This window comes from Rosa rugosa, chromosome 4 (assembly GCF_958449725.1).
Source record: "Rosa rugosa chromosome 4, drRosRugo1.1, whole genome shotgun sequence".
NCBI classification, from domain to species: domain Eukaryota; kingdom Viridiplantae; phylum Streptophyta; class Magnoliopsida; order Rosales; family Rosaceae; genus Rosa; species Rosa rugosa.
The window spans coordinates 24,312,479-24,330,664 of record NC_084823.1 but is presented as its reverse complement, the minus strand read 5'-3'; the positions used below and the strand labels follow the sequence as shown (position 1 = coordinate 24,330,664).

General features: G+C 38.3%; 1 protein-coding gene across 1 annotated transcript in view; it reads right to left on the bottom strand.

The window, feature by feature from the left end:
• Nucleotides 1–420: 420 nt before the first annotated feature.
• The window catches only part of LOC133744533 (uncharacterized), a 67,002-nt gene continuing 49,236 nt past the window's right edge, over nucleotides 421–18,186 (bottom strand). The window contains exon 6 of the mRNA XM_062172628.1: nucleotides 421–527. Within this exon, the coding sequence (XP_062028612.1) occupies nucleotides 421–527 (107 nt within the window). The remainder of the gene's footprint in view (nucleotides 528–18,186) is intronic.

Below are 18,186 nucleotides of genomic sequence, written 5' to 3'. Positions count from 1 at the left end.
CCAATAGTAGTGGTTTCTAATGGGCTCGACTTACAATTCGGAATCAATTGCGTTATTAACTTTGTTTATAGCGTTTCCATTTAAAAATAAAATACTTGTACATACCCTTCACATGTAAATTGGTTTGTTTTCTTACTTCTCTTACTTGTACAAAATTTGTAAGTTTCTTTTGTTGCTTGTGAATAGTGACGTTTTTGTATAAAGATTAACTTGTATTTCTTGTCTTTTGTAAGTTACTAACTTTTGTACATCTTAATGTTGTTCAGAATCTCCATGTATGTCCGAGCCTTCTAAACTTCCTAGCAAGAAAGAGATTGAAGAAAGGCTCGCTCGTTTGAAAAATCCTCCTACACTTGAGTACAGAAGACCATCTTCCTTGACATTCAAAGAGTACACAATTAACGAGCAAGGGAAGAGGGTCTATTCTTCTGAGGAATCTACTCCACCTACTCCTACTCCATCTCCTCCTTCACGCTCACCTTCACCTGTGGTTTCATCCAACTCTACTCCACCACCTTCACCACCACCTGAAGAAGTAAGGGAAGAAAGAATGGCATCCATTAGGGAACTATCCACAGCAACAGTCGAGGGAGGACCCCCTACAGGCATTGGGTACCCTGCCCCTGCAGCAGGAAGACAAGCAGAGTTTGAACTGAAGAGTGGACTATTACACCAACTCCCTATCTTCCATGGGCTTAATATGGAGGACGCCAATAAGCATCTTAGAACATTCCAGGCTGTGTGTTCTAACATGCAACCACAAGGAGCAGATGAAAACATTCTGAAAATGAAGGCATTTCCCATTCTCCTTAGCTGACAGAGCCAAAGATTGGCTATATGAGATACCTGTTGGACATATCACTTCATGGGAAACAATGAAGAAAGCCTTTTTGGAAAAATACTTCCCAGCTTCAAAGGTCATCACACTCAGGAAGAAACTTAGTGGAATTGAGCAAGCCCATGATGAGTCCTATGGTGCCTACTATGAAAGGTTCAACTCCTTACTTGCCCAATGCCCTCAACATCAGATGAAGAATGAAACCTTGCTTACATGTTTTTATGAGGGACTCTTACCCTTAGAGAGGCAAATGCTTGATGCTGCAGCTGGAGGAGCTTTTGTGGACAAGTCACCTGCAGCTGGAAGGGAACTTATTGAGAATCGTGCCCTAAACAATCAACAATATGAGGGTATAGGACACTCCATTCGAAAGGTGCATGAGGTGGGAAAGAATACTGCCATTGAGGACCAACTGAATAAGCTCACCTTCCTAATGAACCAAGTCGTCACTTCCAAGGGACCAAGTGCCACCATTGCTTGTGGGATATGCTCTATGCAAGGGCATGTTACAGATCAGTGCCCTCAACTCAATGAAAATGGAGGATGGGAATCTGCAAATGCTATTGGAGGATATCAAGGGGGATATCAAGGAGGACCTTCACGTCCTAGGCATGACCCTTATTCAAATACGTATAACCCAGGATGGAGGGACCATCCCAACTTCAAGTGGACCAACAATGAAAACGTTCAGAATCCTCTTGGTGGGAACTTCCAACGTCCTCAAGGACCTTCATTTCAAGGATCTTCTTTTCAAAGGCCCTACATGCCTCCTCAACAGAATTCAGGAAGTTCCCACTCTCACTATGATAAAACGTTGGAGGCCTTGACTAGCTATACACAAGCCTTGACAAACTCTACTCAGGCTTTGATTCAAGGACAACAGACCCATACCAAGGACATTGCAGACCTTAAGAAGCAGATGGGCCAAGTTGTGGACTTCATGAGCAAGATCCATGAGACTGGGAAGCTCCCTAGTGTCACAATACCTAACCGAAAGGGTAATGTGGAGAATGCATCAGTTGTGACCACAAGGAGTGGACGGCCATTTGTGGATCAACCTAAGCCACCCAAGAAGGCCCAAGTGAGCATAGAGATTGAGGAAGACCATGAACCCACAAAGTTGGGTATTGAAAAGGACCCTGCAACGTCCAAGGAAGAAATCAAGGCGTCCTCACCACTAAAGGCCAAACCGGAAATTCAAGGTACTAATTCTAACTTATCAAATTCGGTTATTGCTAACCCTTCTTCTTCTTGCATGCCCTTTCCACGCAGGTTTGCCAAATCAAAGAAGGATGAAAGTGACCAAGCTATCTTGGAAACTTTCAAGAAGGTGCAAGTAAACTTACCCCTCCTGGAGGCCATCAAACAAGTCCCTAAGTACGCCAAGTTCCTTAAAGAGCTTTGCACTACTAGGAGAGTAAACCGTGAAAAGGAGGTGGTAAAGGTAAGTGAGAACGTTTCTGCCTTGATTCAGAGAAAGATTCCTCCAAAGTGTAAGGATCCTGGAAGCTTTACTATTCCATGTACTATTGGTAACTCCAGATTTAAGAATGCCATGCTAGATCTAGGTGCATCTGTCAATGTTATGCCCTATTCTGTTTATGAAACCCTAGGTCTAGGGGAACTTGAATCTGATAATGTTATCATTCAGTTAGCTGACAGATCCAATGCCTACCCTAGAGGTTTGTTGGAGGATGTGCTTGTGCAGGTTAACCATCTTATCTTCCCAGCTGATTTTTATGTGTTGGAAATGGAGGACTCCCCTGTGAGTTCCACTCCTTTGCTTTTGGGACGTCCTTTCTTAAGGACAGCTAGGACGAAGATAGATGTGTATGCAGGCTCTCTCACCATGGAGTTCGATGGTGACGTTATTGGCTTCAACATTTTTGAAGCCATGAGGTATCCTCTTGATATAAATGATTGTTATTCTTTTGACATTTTGGATGATCTTGCCCAGAAAATGTTTGATGCCATGAATGAGGATACCCTAGCCACAACACTCGAACAAGGAGTAGGGTACACAAAAGGTGGTGCCATTGTCTCAAAGGAGGAATTGAAGGACACTTGTGAAGGAAAGATCATTGAAAACGTCTCATTCCTTGAAGCTTCACCCTATGTAGGTAAGTCTACTTGACCCTTGTCCATCCAGTTATCTGCTAATAAGACTTTACCTTCAGTGGTTCAGGCACCAGAACTTGAACTTAAACCTCTACCAAACCACTTGAAGTATGTCTACTTAGGGGACAAGGAGACGTTACCAGTGATTGTGTCCTCCTCTCTTACTTTGTCTCAAGAGGAGAGATTGGTGGAGATGTTGAAGCAACACAAGACCGCCATAGGATGGACATTGGCGGATATCAAGGGAATAAGCCCTACTACTTGCGTCCATAGAATACTTCTTGAGGAGGGGACAAAACCCACTAGAGAGGCTCAACGTCGTCTCAACCCTCCTATGATGGAAGTTGTGAAGAAGGAGGTCATCAAGCTCCTTGATTGTGGGGTGATCTACCCTATTTCAGACTCCAAGTGGGTCTCTCCAGTTCAGGTTGTGCCTAAGAAATCTGGGGTAACTGTGGTGAAGAATGCTGAGAACGAACTGGTGCCCCAAAGGACAGTCACAGGCCACAGAGTTTGCATTGATTATAGGAAGCTCAACGCAACAACAAGGAAAGATCACTTTCCTCTTCCATTCATTGATCAGATGCTTGAGCGTTTGGCTGGCCATGATTACTACTGCTTCTTGGATGGCTACTCAGGCTACAATCAGATTGCCATAGCCAATGAAGACCAAGAGAAGACAACCTTCACTTGCCCCTTTGGGACGTTTGCCTATCGACGTATGCCCTGTGGACTTTGCAACGCCCCAGGTACCTTTCAGAGGTGTATGGTAAGTATTTTTTCAGATTATATTGAGAAAATCATAGAGGTATTCATGGATGACTTTTCAGTTTTTGGAAAGAATTTTGATGATTGTCTTAATAATCTGGAAATAATTCTAAAACGTTGCATGGAAACTAACCTTGTACTTAATTGGGAGAAATGCCATTTTATGGTTAAACAAGGAATAGTTCTAGGACATATTGTCTCTGCTAGGGGAATAGAGGTTGATAAGGCCAAGGTGGATATTGTGCGTTACTTACCCTCTCCCACTTCTGTGAGAGAGATTCGTTCTTTCCTTGGCCATGCAGGTTTTTATAGGAGGTTTATCAAGGACTTCTCCAAGATTTCGAGACCTCTATGCCAACTACTCCAGAAGGATGTCCCGTTTCACTTTGACAAGGATTGTCAAGATGCTTTTGACAAGCTTAAGGAGTTGTTGACGTCAGCCCCCATCATGCTACCTCCAGATTGGTCCTTGCCCTTTGAGTTGATGTGTGATGCCTCTGACTATGCAGTTGGAGCTGTTTTGGGGCAAAGGAAGGACAAACGACCCTATGCCATCTACTACGCCTCAAGGACTCTGAATGATGCACAAATGAATTACTCCACCACAGAGAAAGAGCTCCTTGCAGTTGTCTTTGCCCTTGAAAAGTTTCGTTCCTACTTACTTGGTACCAAGGTGATTATTTATACTGACCATGCAGCTTTGAAGTACTTGATGACCAAGAAGGAGGCGAAACCAAGGCTTATCAGATGGGTCCTACTCTTACAAGAGTTTGACGTTGAAATCAAGGACAAGAAGGGTAGTGAAAACGTGGTAGCTGACCACTTGAGTCGTTTGGTCCATGCAGAAGACCCTCTCCCTCTGGTGGAGACGTTTCCAGATGAGCACCTCTTTGGACTTCAGGTAAGTGAACCATGGTATGCTGATATTGTGAACTATATTGTTTCTAGGAAGATTCCTGATACCATGTGATAGGAGCATTTTAATGCGACGTTTTAACTGCATTTCCTTACATTTCTTGCGTCATTTCCTTAGTAAAACTCTGTTTAGGAAAGTTTCCATTCTTTGATTGGGAAAGTTCCTATTTGTAGAAAGTTTCCATTTTTCTTAGTTTCTATTTTCCATTTTTAGAAAGTTTCTATTCTTGTAGTTTTCATTTCTCATTTCTGGCAAGTTTCTATTTTTCATTTTTAGTAACTTTCTATTTTTCATTTTTGGTAAGTTTCTATTTTTCAAATTAGGAAAGTTTCTATTTTTCTTACTAGTTTCTATTTTCAGGACCTCCGAGCTAAAAAGTGGAAATGAACACACGAATGGAAAGAGGAGCTTGCGAACGTCAAGGGGAACAAAAATGAAGAACATTGGACCACACATTTGAGCAGAAATGAAGAAACAAGCTTTCCTAGTGCAACCAGGAAACCCTGCGAACTGGAGGAGAGCTTACCAATGAAGTTTCCAACGCAACTATGAAAAGAAATGAAAGAAATGAAGTGTTTTGCGTTGGAAAATATGAAGACTTGAAGATGAAGCAACGTGGCCCAAGAACTCTCAAGAATGAAGTGGGTTTTCGGCAAAATGGACCAAGTCCCATCAAAGCCCATGGAACTAGGGTTTGTGACGCAAACCCTAGCCCTAAAGATGTTTTGCCGTGAATTTGCAAGAGAGAAACAAGGAAGAGGCGTCCAAAAATCAGAAATTAAAAAGAGATTTTCTAGGGAGATTATCTAGGGCTATTTTTATGGAAAGAAAATACTTGGAGATAAACCCTAGATGCTTTGCCGTGAAAAAAAGAAGAGATAAACAAGGGAGAACGTGAAATTCCTAGGGTTTTGGACGGCAAAGATATTCCCTAGAGAGTTTTAAGGAAAGAGAAAAAGGTGGAGACCAAGAAAAGCTCAAATGAAGACTAGATACATTCCTACATTCCCTAAAGAGTTTTGGCCGAATTTAAAGACAGAAAATCAGAAATTATCTCAAGAATTTCGGCAAGAAAATCAAGGGAAATATTCTAGGAAATTATGTGATTGGTTGAGACACCTCATAGGGCTTATGTGGCAAGAAGTCATTGGAGGAAATTATGTGGAAGTGCAAGCAATTGCCGTGAGCTTTTCTAGGGTTTTGGACGGCATGGAGAAATAGGGGCCGTCCCCTATATATTCCTCTCTTCTCTCAACGTCAAGAGTCCCCCACTTTTGCGTTTTACAACTTTAGAAAAAATCAGAAAACTCTCTCTAGCTTAGCCGTGTTCTTCTCCATCCTCTAGGGCAACCACGAAGTTCAAGCAAGGCCAAGGAAGAAGAGGACAAGCCGTGCACATCATCCATCACCATCCTTGAAGATTGCTTTCGAAATTCAAGAGACCATTCATCCCATCTCCATCTCTTGGTGTAATCCGATTCTCCTTGTAACCTTTGCTTTGTAATTTTCGTTGGTTATGCCCTAGTTGACACATGTGTTTGAACAATTTTCGAATTCTGAAATTTTATGGTTAATTACTAATTTTCAGATTCATGTTTTGCGATTTATGGTTGCTTATGTGTGAGTGTTTGATTAAATTTGCATGATAGAAATCTTTTGTATGTTAATCTTAAAGGGTTCGAAACTTTTAGGGTTTTTATATAATTGGTGCTACGAATTTAAGAACATGAATCAACTTTTTGGTTTTGTGTTCTTGAATCAATAAGTAGTAAAGGTTTTGTACAAAAACCGAATTTAATCAAAGAAGATTGCAATTAGGTGGACTTTTTCATACTAAGTTGCACATTTGAATTGATAACCTTTCTAGATGCTTAATGCGTTAGACATGTATGATTGACTAGCTTTCTAGGGCTTGAATGCATGTTTGATAGGATTAGTCTATGTGCTTTCACTTAGATTAATTAGCGTTGAAAGTAAAATATGGGAAATTGTTTGCTTTGAACGTTTCACATGATCAATTCCTCTTGCATGACTATGATGAACAATGATCAACTTGGATTAATTTTAATCATGAGTTTCGACTTTGATCTTTGTTCTTGCATTCCATTTATAATTTTATGTTTTTGCATTTTAATTGTTTTATTAACTTAGTTTTATTTTCAGAAAAACCAAAATCAAAAACCCCCTTTTAATTCGTAAATAATGTGCATATGTGTGAATATTATACTTTGTTTTGATTTTAATTGTTTAATTGTTTGACAATGACAGGTGTACCCTCAATCCCCGGAATAGAACGATCCCTATTTATTCTATACTACTAATGACATTTCAGGGTTAAATTATGCGCTTGCTTTGAGCGTATCAATTTTTGGCGCCGTTGCCGGGGATTGAAAAATCATTTGTTATATTGTTAAATGTTTTGTTTATATTGTGACCGAAAAAAAAAATATATATATATTACTTGTTAATTATTTTAATTGTCGAAAATTAGTTAATTAATTACTTAGGTTGTTATTTTTATTGTTGAACACGAGTTTAATTGTTAGTTGTAAATTAAAGAAGGAATAGGTGAAGTCGTGTTTATTAATATTGGCCTAAACCCCTTATTGGTACCTAGTTCAGGTCCCTTAAGGTTGAGGGCGGCCTTTATTAACATTCATTGAACTGTCTAACACACTTAGGACCTTTTACATCCTAGTAAGAATATCCTATGTGAGATGGTGTCTAGGCTGGGGACAACGTTCATGACGGGTTCTGGATTCAGAAGTGCTACAAATGGGCGTAAACCTCAATGAGGGAGTAGCCTATGCCAAAATGGATCCTACCTCTTGTGTTCGCCCTCCCCTACCTGGCCATTTCAGTAAGGTTGCCCAACGGATGTAGGAGGGACTTTGTGTCTAGACGATTATACTTGGGCCGCACGTCCACTTGATTTACCGCTTGGAATTAAATTCGATATCAATAGTATTTATAGCAAAAAGAAAATGTAAGAAATTGTTGTGGCACTTAAGGTATATTGGATTAAACATAATCTTGGAAGGGTAGCTGTTTCAGCCCCATTGCACAACGAGATTCCCTGTTCCCGTACCTAAGTATTGAAAATAATGGTAAATAAAAGAAAGAAAAAAAAAAAAAATTGGAAAAAGAAAAAAAAAAAAAAAAAAAAAAATAATTGTGAATAGTGACGTTTTGTACATGTGTTTTGTGTGAAAGTTTTGTGTGTAATTTGTCTAATATACTTGTAAAGGAAAAGAAAAAAAAAAAGTAAAAAAAAAAAAAATTGATTTATAAATGTTGTTAATTATTTGATTGTTATGAGTGTGTAAAATCGTATGAGTAGACAAGGGCCCTTTTGTTAATATTGGCCTTAACCCTTCATTGGTACCTTTCTAAGGTCTTATGAGGTTGAGGGCGGCCTTTATTAGCATTAGGAGAACAGTCTAACACATGAGTACTTTCCAAACTGAGTAAGGGGCATTACAGATGGTGTCTTAGGTTGAGACCCTGGGTGATGGGTTCAAATTGGATCTCAGAGATACTATAGACTGTGCGTAAACCACAATGTGGAAGTAGCCAATAGGGGCGTAAACCTCAATGAGGGAGTAGCCTCCGTAGTATCACCAAAATGATTCCTCCCTCTCACTTACCTCTTAATCTGGCTATCTGGCCTTCTGAAACCACGGAAAGAGACTTATGTCTAGGCGACTATCCCTATATCGTAGCTCACCAATAGTAGTGGTTTCTATTGGGCTCGACTTACAACTTGGAATCAATTGAGTTATTAACGATGTTTATAAGTTCTAAAAAAATAAAAAATAAAAATAAAAATAAAAAAATAAAAATAAAAATAAAAATAGTAATAAAATACTTGTACATACCCTTCACATGTAAAGTGTTTTGTTTTTACTTCTCTTACTTGTACAAAATGTAAGTCTTTTTTGTTGCATTGTGAATAGTGACGTTTTTGTATGAAAATATTAACTTGTATTTTGTTTGTTTTCGTAAGTTACTCACTTTTGTACATCTTAATGTTGTTCAGGAATTCCATGAATGTCCGAGTCCTCTAAACTCCCTACCATACGAGAGATTGAAGAAAGACTTGCTCGTTTGAAGAATCCTCCACAACTTGAGTACAGAAGACCTTCTCCCTTGCCAATTCAAGCCATATACATTCAACGAGCAAGGGAAAAGAATCTTAGATCCTTCAGAGGAATCCACATCACCTACACCAACTCCATCTCCACCACTTTCACCATCACCTTTGATTTCGCCTAACTTACCATCACCACAAATTACTTCCCCTCTTTCACCTTCACCACCACTTACACCACCACCTGAAGAAGTTCAAGAAGAGAGAATGGCATCCATTAGGGAACTATCCACAGCAACAGTCGAGGGAGGACCCCCTACAGGCATTGTGTACCCTGCCCCTGCAGCAGGAAGACAAGCAGAGTTTGAACTGAAGAGTGGACTATTGCACCAACTCCCTATTTTCCATGGACTTCCTATGGAGGACGCCCACAAGCACCTTAGGGCATTCCAGGTTGTATGTTCTAACATGAAACCACAAGGAGCAGATGAGAACATTCTGAAGATGAAGGCATTTCCATTTTCCTTAGCTGACAGAGCCAAAGATTGGCTATATGAGATTCCTGCTGGACGTATCACCTCTTGGGAAACAATGAGGAAGGCCTTCTTGGAAAAATACTTCCCAGCTTCAAAGGTCATCACACTTAGGAAGAAGCTCAGCGGAATTGAACAAGCCCCAGATGAGTCCTATTCTGCCTATTTTGAGAGGTTCAATTCTTTACTTGCGCAATGTCCTCAACATCAGATGAAGGATGAGACCCTCCTTACTTGCTTTTATGAAGGACTCCTACCTTTGGAAAGGCAAATGCTTGATGCTGCAGCTGGAGGAGCTTTTGTGGATAAGTCACCTGCTGCTGGGAAAGAACTTATTGAAAATCGTGCCCTCAACACTCAACAGTATGAGGGTGTGAGACAGACCACTCGTAGGGTCAATGAGGTGAGCACCAGTCCTGCCATTGCGGATCAATTGAGCAAACTCACCCTTCTTGTGAACAAGGTAGCGACTACTCAAGGCCATGGAGGATCTTCTGCTTGTGGGGTATGCTTTACCCAAGGACATTGATAGGAGCATAAAATGCGACGTTTATAATGTTTAAGCCCTATATTTTGCTAAGTTATTTCCTTTATCTTGATCAATTTAACTTAGTTAGTGTTTTGCAGGTAAAATGGAGTCTCAAAGTCCAAAAATGGCTAAGGAAGGCACAAGTAGCGCAGAAATGAAGAAAAATGAAGAAATGGAAGTTTTCCCAGTTTGACTAGGAAAAGGAATCCCAGTTGAAGTAGGAGTCTGAAGCTGACTTGGACTAGGAGTTCTACTTGGACAAGGAAACTCAATTCTACTCAGATAAGGAATACTAGTATGACAAGGAGTCCCTGTTGGATAAGGATTACTCAAGAAGGTTCCGGAAGAGTGTAGAAGCATCTCGGAAAAGGAAGCAGTATTCAACTAGGAAACCTACTTGCATATGGAGTTCTACTCATACTAGGAGAGCCTTGGAACGTTCATGAAGTATCTAGAAGTCTCAAGAAGATCATATGCCGTGCACATGGAAGAGAAAGCAACAAGGAATTCGGATTTCAAAGCATTATGGAGTTTGGATTTCTAGTTGAGTATGGATTGGAATTGCCGTGAGATTCTTGAAGGTTCTAGGGAGTTCTTGACGTTTCATTCTTCAATAAGGCGTGGAAGACATGTGAGAGGCATGTGATGTGAAGGAAAACCGAATTAGACTTAAGTTATGCTTTAAAAGTCAAATCCATTACAGATTCGGATTACTGCCTGTGCAGATCAGTCAACTTCAACGGAGCATAGAAAATCGCTCAGAGCTCAGAAAATTATGATCTTTATATGGTTGGAAAGCTACAGATGTCTAGTTTCCAGAACATTTTACAGCTCGTCGATATCTATTTTCTAGAGGAAGTTATGGCCGTTTTAGTACACTGAGGTCAAGACTGCCGGAAATCTACTTTGTGCCAAACAAGTCCTAAATCAACACAACTTTGGAGAAACCAAGTAGAAACGAATTGGGAGTGCCTTGGGACGTTCTCCTATATATACCTTGTGTATTAGACGTCTCAAGGTAGACACATATTCTCCACAATTTCGTTTCTCACCGGTTTGCTCTTGAGTTTCAGGTTTTCGCATCTTGCAAGTTCTTGCCGTGCCATCCTCCATCCTTTGCCGTGATCTTCATCTTGTGTTGCTGCCTTGGATCTGCTTTGGACCTTGGGACGTAGTCAAGGGTTGTTCTTACCATCTTCATCATGTTTTCTTCTCGGTTTTGTGACTTGTTAGATAGAAATTCTGTTTTTGTTTTTCTTTGTGTAAAACCGAAACCATGAGTTAACTTTCTGAATTTTGGATGCAATTTTGATATGCTTTTCTATGATTGATGTGTTTGTGTGTTTTTGATCTTGATTAATTGCCGAAATATGGAATGATAATCTGGTTTTGTTTTATAGATAACTTTTATGTGTTCTTGTTCTTTGGTGGCCAACTTAGGATGATTGCATGTAATTGGAGCTAGTAATTAGGTAAAACGCTTCGGGACCCTAATTCGATATAGTAGTAAAGGCTTTGTACAAAGGTCGAGATCAGATTATGCATGTAATGAAAAGATTCGCTTCGAGTACTTGAATTTGCATGTTTATTGACTAAACTTTCACTTGCTCTTAATGATTTGAATGCATGAGATTATGAGTCGCTTCGATTGTGTGATACTTGCATTTGAAATATGTTGGTTTGGCGCTTCGTCGATCAATTGCGTAAAGGGAAGTCATATAAGGGACATTGGGCGCTTGTAACTTTGTTTCTTGGTTGATATCTTTCCATGGTAATTAACAAGATTAAGGGATGCATGAATATGTTGTTCTTGAAAGGTTCTTGATAAATTGTTTTCCAAAAATTCTTCTTTTCCCACCTATGTAAATAAAATGTTTTTAATCTTTTATTTGTTTTCGAAAATTATAGTTTAAATCTTCAAAAACCCCCCCTTGTTTCGTTTGTTATGTGTTTTTGTATATGTGTAAATAATTAAAATTAACTTAGAGTTTTTAGGTAGCATGTTAACTTAGATAATTAAATAAATAAAAAATGTTTTTAAAATTCGTGAATAGTGTCTCCGTGAATAGTAAATATGTGTTAGTGTTTTCTAGGAATTAATTTGGTGTTTTTTAGGGATTTGTTTTGTGTTTTTTAGGGATTGCTAAAATTTAGGGATTCTCTTGGTGTTTTTTAGGGATTTTGTTTTCTTGTAGATTAAGTAATTCTAAGTAGATAATAACTAGTAATCCTTGTTGTATATGGATTCCCTATGTGATATGGACTTGTAAATTGTGTATAAATAGGAGTGGGATTTCCAAAACCTTTTCTAACTTGTTTTCTCTCTTTCCTTCGAATTCTTTGTGTATATATGTGATTTTCGTTGCTCTCTATTGTTCATTGTTCTCTAGATTCGTGTGAATGTATGTATGTTCTCTCTCTTTTCTTTGTTGTTCTAATTCTAAGCATGCTTGTAACTTGTAAAATATTTTTGTGAAATTGTATATGTTTGTTCTTTAATTTCGTGACTTGTAAATTCTTTTCTTTAATTTGTTCTCACATGTTAGCACCCTCAATCCCCGGTTTAGAACGATCCCTGCTTATCCTATACTAACGCTCGACATTTTCAGGGTTTAAATTGGCGATGCTTTTGCACGTATCAATTTTTGGCGCCGTTGCCGGGGATTGAAAAGTCTTCATGTGATGAAAACGCCACTAAGGTATGATTTTGGTAAGGGATTATGAACTATTATGGAATAGGTGAAGTCTCTTTTGTTGACATTAGCCTTAACCCCTTATTAGCACCTAATTTAGGTCTCTTAAGGTTGTGGGCGGTTTTTGTCAACACTTGAAAAATGTCTTGCACTTAATTTTTCCCTTATCCTAGTAAGTATAGCCTATGTGAGATGGTGACTAGGAAGGGGACAACGTTCATGACGGGTTTTGAATCCAGAAGGCAATCAAACGAGCGTAAACCACAATGTGGGAGTAGCTTGTGCCAAAATGGTTTCTACCTCTCGTGCTCGTCCTCCCCCGCACTGGCCATTTCAGTAAGGTTGCCCAAAGGATTTGAGAAGAAATATGTGTGGAGACAAGGACTTGGGCCGCACGTCCAAAACAATAGTCCATGATGTTTTATTAAAGTCATATACTTAGACAATTTTCGAGATAATTGGTTTTGGTAAGAAGAAAGTAAGTCATAACGGAATAGGTGAGAGTTCTTTTATTAATACTTGTCAAGCAACCTTCTTTATCAAGTAGGCGCACCTTAGTAGCACAAAGTGTCTAGGTTGATTGGATACGAGAAGTGCTGACAAAGGGTCTCGTCCCCTGTCAATCAAGTGAGCTGAGCTCCGCCAAAATCGTTCCTCTACTACCTGGCTCTGTGTGAAAAGAGTTACCAAAAGATTTAGGAGGGGAGACTTGTATTAACATTAGAATCTCTGGGCCGCACGTCTAAACTTTGACTTACAAGATCTCTTATTGAAGTTGATTATTTCGAAAATTGTAGAAGATTGTAACTAATCACTAAAATTTTCGTTGCCCATGTGTATGAATGTATATATATATGATGTTTTAAGCCTTACTATGAGGCGTTTGTGGGGCACAATGTGGAGGATGTACCCCTCCAAGAGGCGCCACAACCAGAGGAGTAAATGGAGGTACAAGTCTAGGCTGAAAGACTTTAAACATTAAGCGCTGCATGGGAGGCAACCCATTTCATCCGTAGCTGTGGAGGAGCCATCAACGCAGATTTGCTTTCTTGAACTCTTCCCTTCTCTTTTATTTTCGTCAACTTTGCTTTTCTTTTAGGATTTGTTGCGTTAACTATTCTTCTATGCTTGATTGATGCTTTGCATGCTTTATAATTGTTTATACATTGAGGACAATGTATGATTTAAGTGTGGGGGAAGGGTTTAACGTTTCACTTTGTTTTTAGATAGCTAGTTTTGTGGTCTTAAAAAAAAAAAAAAAAAAAAAAATTATTTTCGTCACTTTATTAATAATAAAAAAAAATCGTCACTGTTCAAAAAATAAAAAAAAAATAATAAAAAAATAAAAAAATAAAAAAATCTTTTTGTGTTGTTTTGTTTTGTGATCGAGTCTTAGGATGCCCTTTTAACTGTCTAGGATGTGCTTATATCTCTGAAATTAAGGCTAAAAGAGGATCACAAGATTGAGATAATGTTTGATGATATTCTTTGGTTAATCATGATTTATGAAAAGCATATGAATGTGTAGTAGATATGGTGCATGCGTAACTTTGGTACAGAATATGAACATGTGGAAGATAAGTTGTGATTCAAAATAACCCTAAGTGAGAATTTGAGCCATGTGCCCTTTCTTTGTGAGTGATTAACGAAAAATGATTATACTCTTATTTTCTTGGCGATGATTTTGTTGATCTCATTATTCTTTCATCTTGATTGACTACATGCCATAGCTCTTTAATGGACTATAGAATGCTAGAATTCACTGTTATGCTTGTTGAGACATTTATAATCAATATATGGCCCTGATTCTGGAAAGGATAAAGGTACTTACTTAGGATTTTTACCACCATTGCCAAATATATCTTGTGTCCCTATTTGTGCCCGTCGTGGGACCCCCCTAGTTTAACCCCTTTGAGCCTACATTAAGCCTTTTCTTTCATCACCCTCAAAATTCCTTAACCCTTAACCTTAGTATAGTTATATCCATACCCTTTGTTCTAAAGACTTAGTGGAGCATATTTTGAGACTTTGCTTGGAGTTTTGGCGTCAAGGATGAATTTTGAAGGCATGAAGAAGTTCAAGTGTGGGGGTAGACTTGTCCATAAGAAAAATTGTATGTAATTGCCGAAAAAGAAAAGAAAAATAAAAAAATTCGAAAGAAAAAGAATATGTTTCGGCAATTAAATGAAAGAAAAAAATGTGTATTCTTGTTTAAGTTCTATGGATTTTAGTCCCCTATACTTTGTGGATTTGGAGTTTGTTTTGAATTGAAGGCCCATTGTTGAAGAATTTGGTCTTTGTCCTATTCACACTTGTTCAAAGAAGGTTAGAATGAAGTTTGGGCCCAACATGATGACACTTGGCCCTTTTATAAGCCCAAGAAGGAGGACATGACGTTTTGCTATGCTTGGTGGATTTCGAAGTGGTCTCTCTACATCAACAAGTGCTCTGCTAGGTTTTTAGGATACTTTGTGATTTTCCTATCCCTTCGTTTCTTTTAACCCTAAGCCTTGGCCCCATTACAACCTTAATTGTAAGACCTCTTTGATCCTTAAGATGGGACAGCCTTTGATGTGGAGATGAGTTATAACTGTTGAACTTATGGCTTGGGTTCATTCGTGCATGTGGTTGATATCTTTCATGAGATCTTTAAAAGAAAAAAATATATATGCTTTCGTTTCTTTTGTATGTGATCTACTTCGTAATCTTTCACATATACTTGAGTGATAAGCTTTTAAGCATGAACCTTGAATCTGAGAGAAGAAAGAGTGATATATCTATGTGAGGTTGAATCATGACTTGTTTGAAATGTGTTGAGAACCCCCATCACCATTGTTTACCCCCAAGTCTTACATGCTTATATGTGGATTATATTTTGTAATTAACTCTCGAATATCTTGAAGATGTGATGCTTGGTTAAGTGCTAATCTTGGCGACTTGAAAGTATGAGATTGCTGAGACAATATGTTAAAGGGCTTAGAAGTCATTGTGGGTGTCAACGTTGGAGTCTTTGTTTGTGATGTTTTTGTGTTGATTTTGTTTAAGTGTTTTTGACGTTTTTCTTGAGTCTTGAGTCCTTGTGTTTTTCGTTTTCTATACTTGGTATTTTCGTTAGTTTCTTTGTTTTATGTCTTAGTCTTTTTGGTTTGTTATGTTGATTTTGCTAAGGGACTAGCAAAAGCTAAGTGTGGGGGAATTTGATAGGAGCATAAAATGCGACGTTTATAATGTTTAAGCCCTATATTTTGCTAAGTTATTTCCTTTATCTTGATCAATTTAACTTAGTTAGTGTTTTGCAGGTAAAATGGAGTCTCAAAGTCCAAAAATGGCTAAGGAAGGCACAAGTAGCGCAGAAATGAAGAAAAATGAAGAAATGGAAGTTTTCCCAGTTTGACTAGGAAAAGGAATCCCAGTTGAAGTAGGAGTCTGAAGCTGACTTGGACTAGGAGTTCTACTTGGACAAGGAAACTCAATTCTACTCAGATAAGGAATACTAGTATGACAAGGAGTCCCTGTTGGATAAGGATTACTCAAGAAGGTTCCGGAAGAGTGTAGAAGCATCTCGGAAAAGGAAGCAGTATTCAACTAGGAAACCTACTTGCATATGGAGTTCTACTCATACTAGGAGAGCCTTGGAACGTTCATGAAGTATCTAGAAGTCTCAAGAAGATCATATGCCGTGCACATGGAAGAGAAAGCAACAAGGAATTCGGATTTCAAAGCATTATGGAGTTTGGATTTCTAGTTGAGTATGGATTGGAATTGCCGTGAGATTCTTGAAGGTTCTAGGGAGTTCTTGACGTTTCATTCTTCAATAAGGCGTGGAAGACATGTGAGAGGCATGTGATGTGAAGGAAAACCGAATTAGACTTAAGTTATGCTTTAAAAGTCAAATCCATTACAGATTCGGATTACTGCCTGTGCAGATCAGTCAACTTCAACGGAGCATAGAAAATCGTTCAGAGCTCAGAAAATTATGATCTTTATATGGTTGGAAAGCTACAGATGTCTAGTTTCCAGAACATTTTACAGCTCGTCGATATCTATTTTCTAGAGGAAGTTATGGCCGTTTTAGTACACTGAGGTCAAGACTGCCGGAAATCTACTTTGTGCCAAACAAGTCCTAAATCAACACAACTTTGGAGAAACCAAGTAGAAACGAATTGGGAGTGCCTTGGGACGTTCTCCTATATATACCTTGTGTATTAGACGTCTCAAGGTAGACACATATTCTCCACAATTTCGTTTCTCACCGGTTTGCTCTTGAGTTTCAGGTTTTCGCATCTTGCAAGTTCTTGCCGTGCCATCCTCCATCCTTTGCCGTGATCTTCATCTTGTGTTGCTGCCTTGGATCTGCTTTGGACCTTGGGACGTAGTCAAGGGTTGTTCTTACCATCTTCATCATGTTTTCTTCTCGGTTTTGTGACTTGTTAGATAGAAATTCTGTTTTTGTTTTTCTTTGTGTAAAACCGAAACCATGAGTTAACTTTCTGAATTTTGGATGCAATTTTGATATGCTTTTCTATGATTGATGTGTTTGTGTGTTTTTGATCTTGATTAATTGCCGAAATATGGAATGATAATCTGGTTTTGTTTTATAGATAACTTTTATGTGTTCTTGTTCTTTGGTGGCCAACTTAGGATGATTGCATGTAATTGGAGCTAGTAATTAGGTAAAACGCTTCGGGACCCTAATTCGATATAGTAGTAAAGGCTTTGTACAAAGGTCGAGATCAGATTATGCATGTAATGAAAAGATTCGCTTCGAGTACTTGAATTTGCATGTTTATTGACTAAACTTTCACTTGCTCTTAATGATTTGAATGCATGAGATTATGAGTCGCTTCGATTGTGTGATACTTGCATTTGAAATATGTTGGTTTGGCGCTTCGTCGATCAATTGCGTAAAGGGAAGTCATATAAGGGACATTGGGCGCTTGTAACTTTGTTTCTTGGTTGATATCTTTCCATGGTAATTAACAAGATTAAGGGATGCATGAATATGTTGTTCTTGAAAGGTTCTTGATAAATTGTTTTCCAAAAATTCTTCTTTTCCCACCTATGTAAATAAAATGTTTTTAATCTTTTATTTGTTTTCGAAAATTATAGTTTAAATCTTCAAAAACCCCCCCTTGTTTCGTTTGTTATGTGTTTTTGTATATGTGTAAATAATTAAAATTAACTTAGAGTTTTTAGGTAGCATGTTAACTTAGATAATTAAATAAATAAAAAATGTTTTTAAAATTCGTGAATAGTGTCTCCGTGAATAGTAAATATGTGTTAGTGTTTTCTAGGAATTAATTTGGTGTTTTTTAGGGATTTGTTTTGTGTTTTTTAGGGATTGCTAAAATTTAGGGATTCTCTTGGTGTTTTTTAGGGATTTTGTTTTCTTGTAGATTAAGTAATTCTAAGTAGATAATAACTAGTAATCCTTGTTGTATATGGATTCCCTATGTGATATGGACTTGTAAATTGTGTATAAATAGGAGTGGGATTTCCAAAACCTTTTCTAACTTGTTTTCTCTCTTTCCTTCGAATTCTTTGTGTATATATGTGATTTTCGTTGCTCTCTATTGTTCATTGTTCTCTAGATTCGTGTGAATGTATGTATGTTCTCTCTCTTTTCTTTGTTGTTCTAATTCTAAGCATGCTTGTAACTTGTAAAATATTTTTGTGAAATTGTATATGTTTGTTCTTTAAT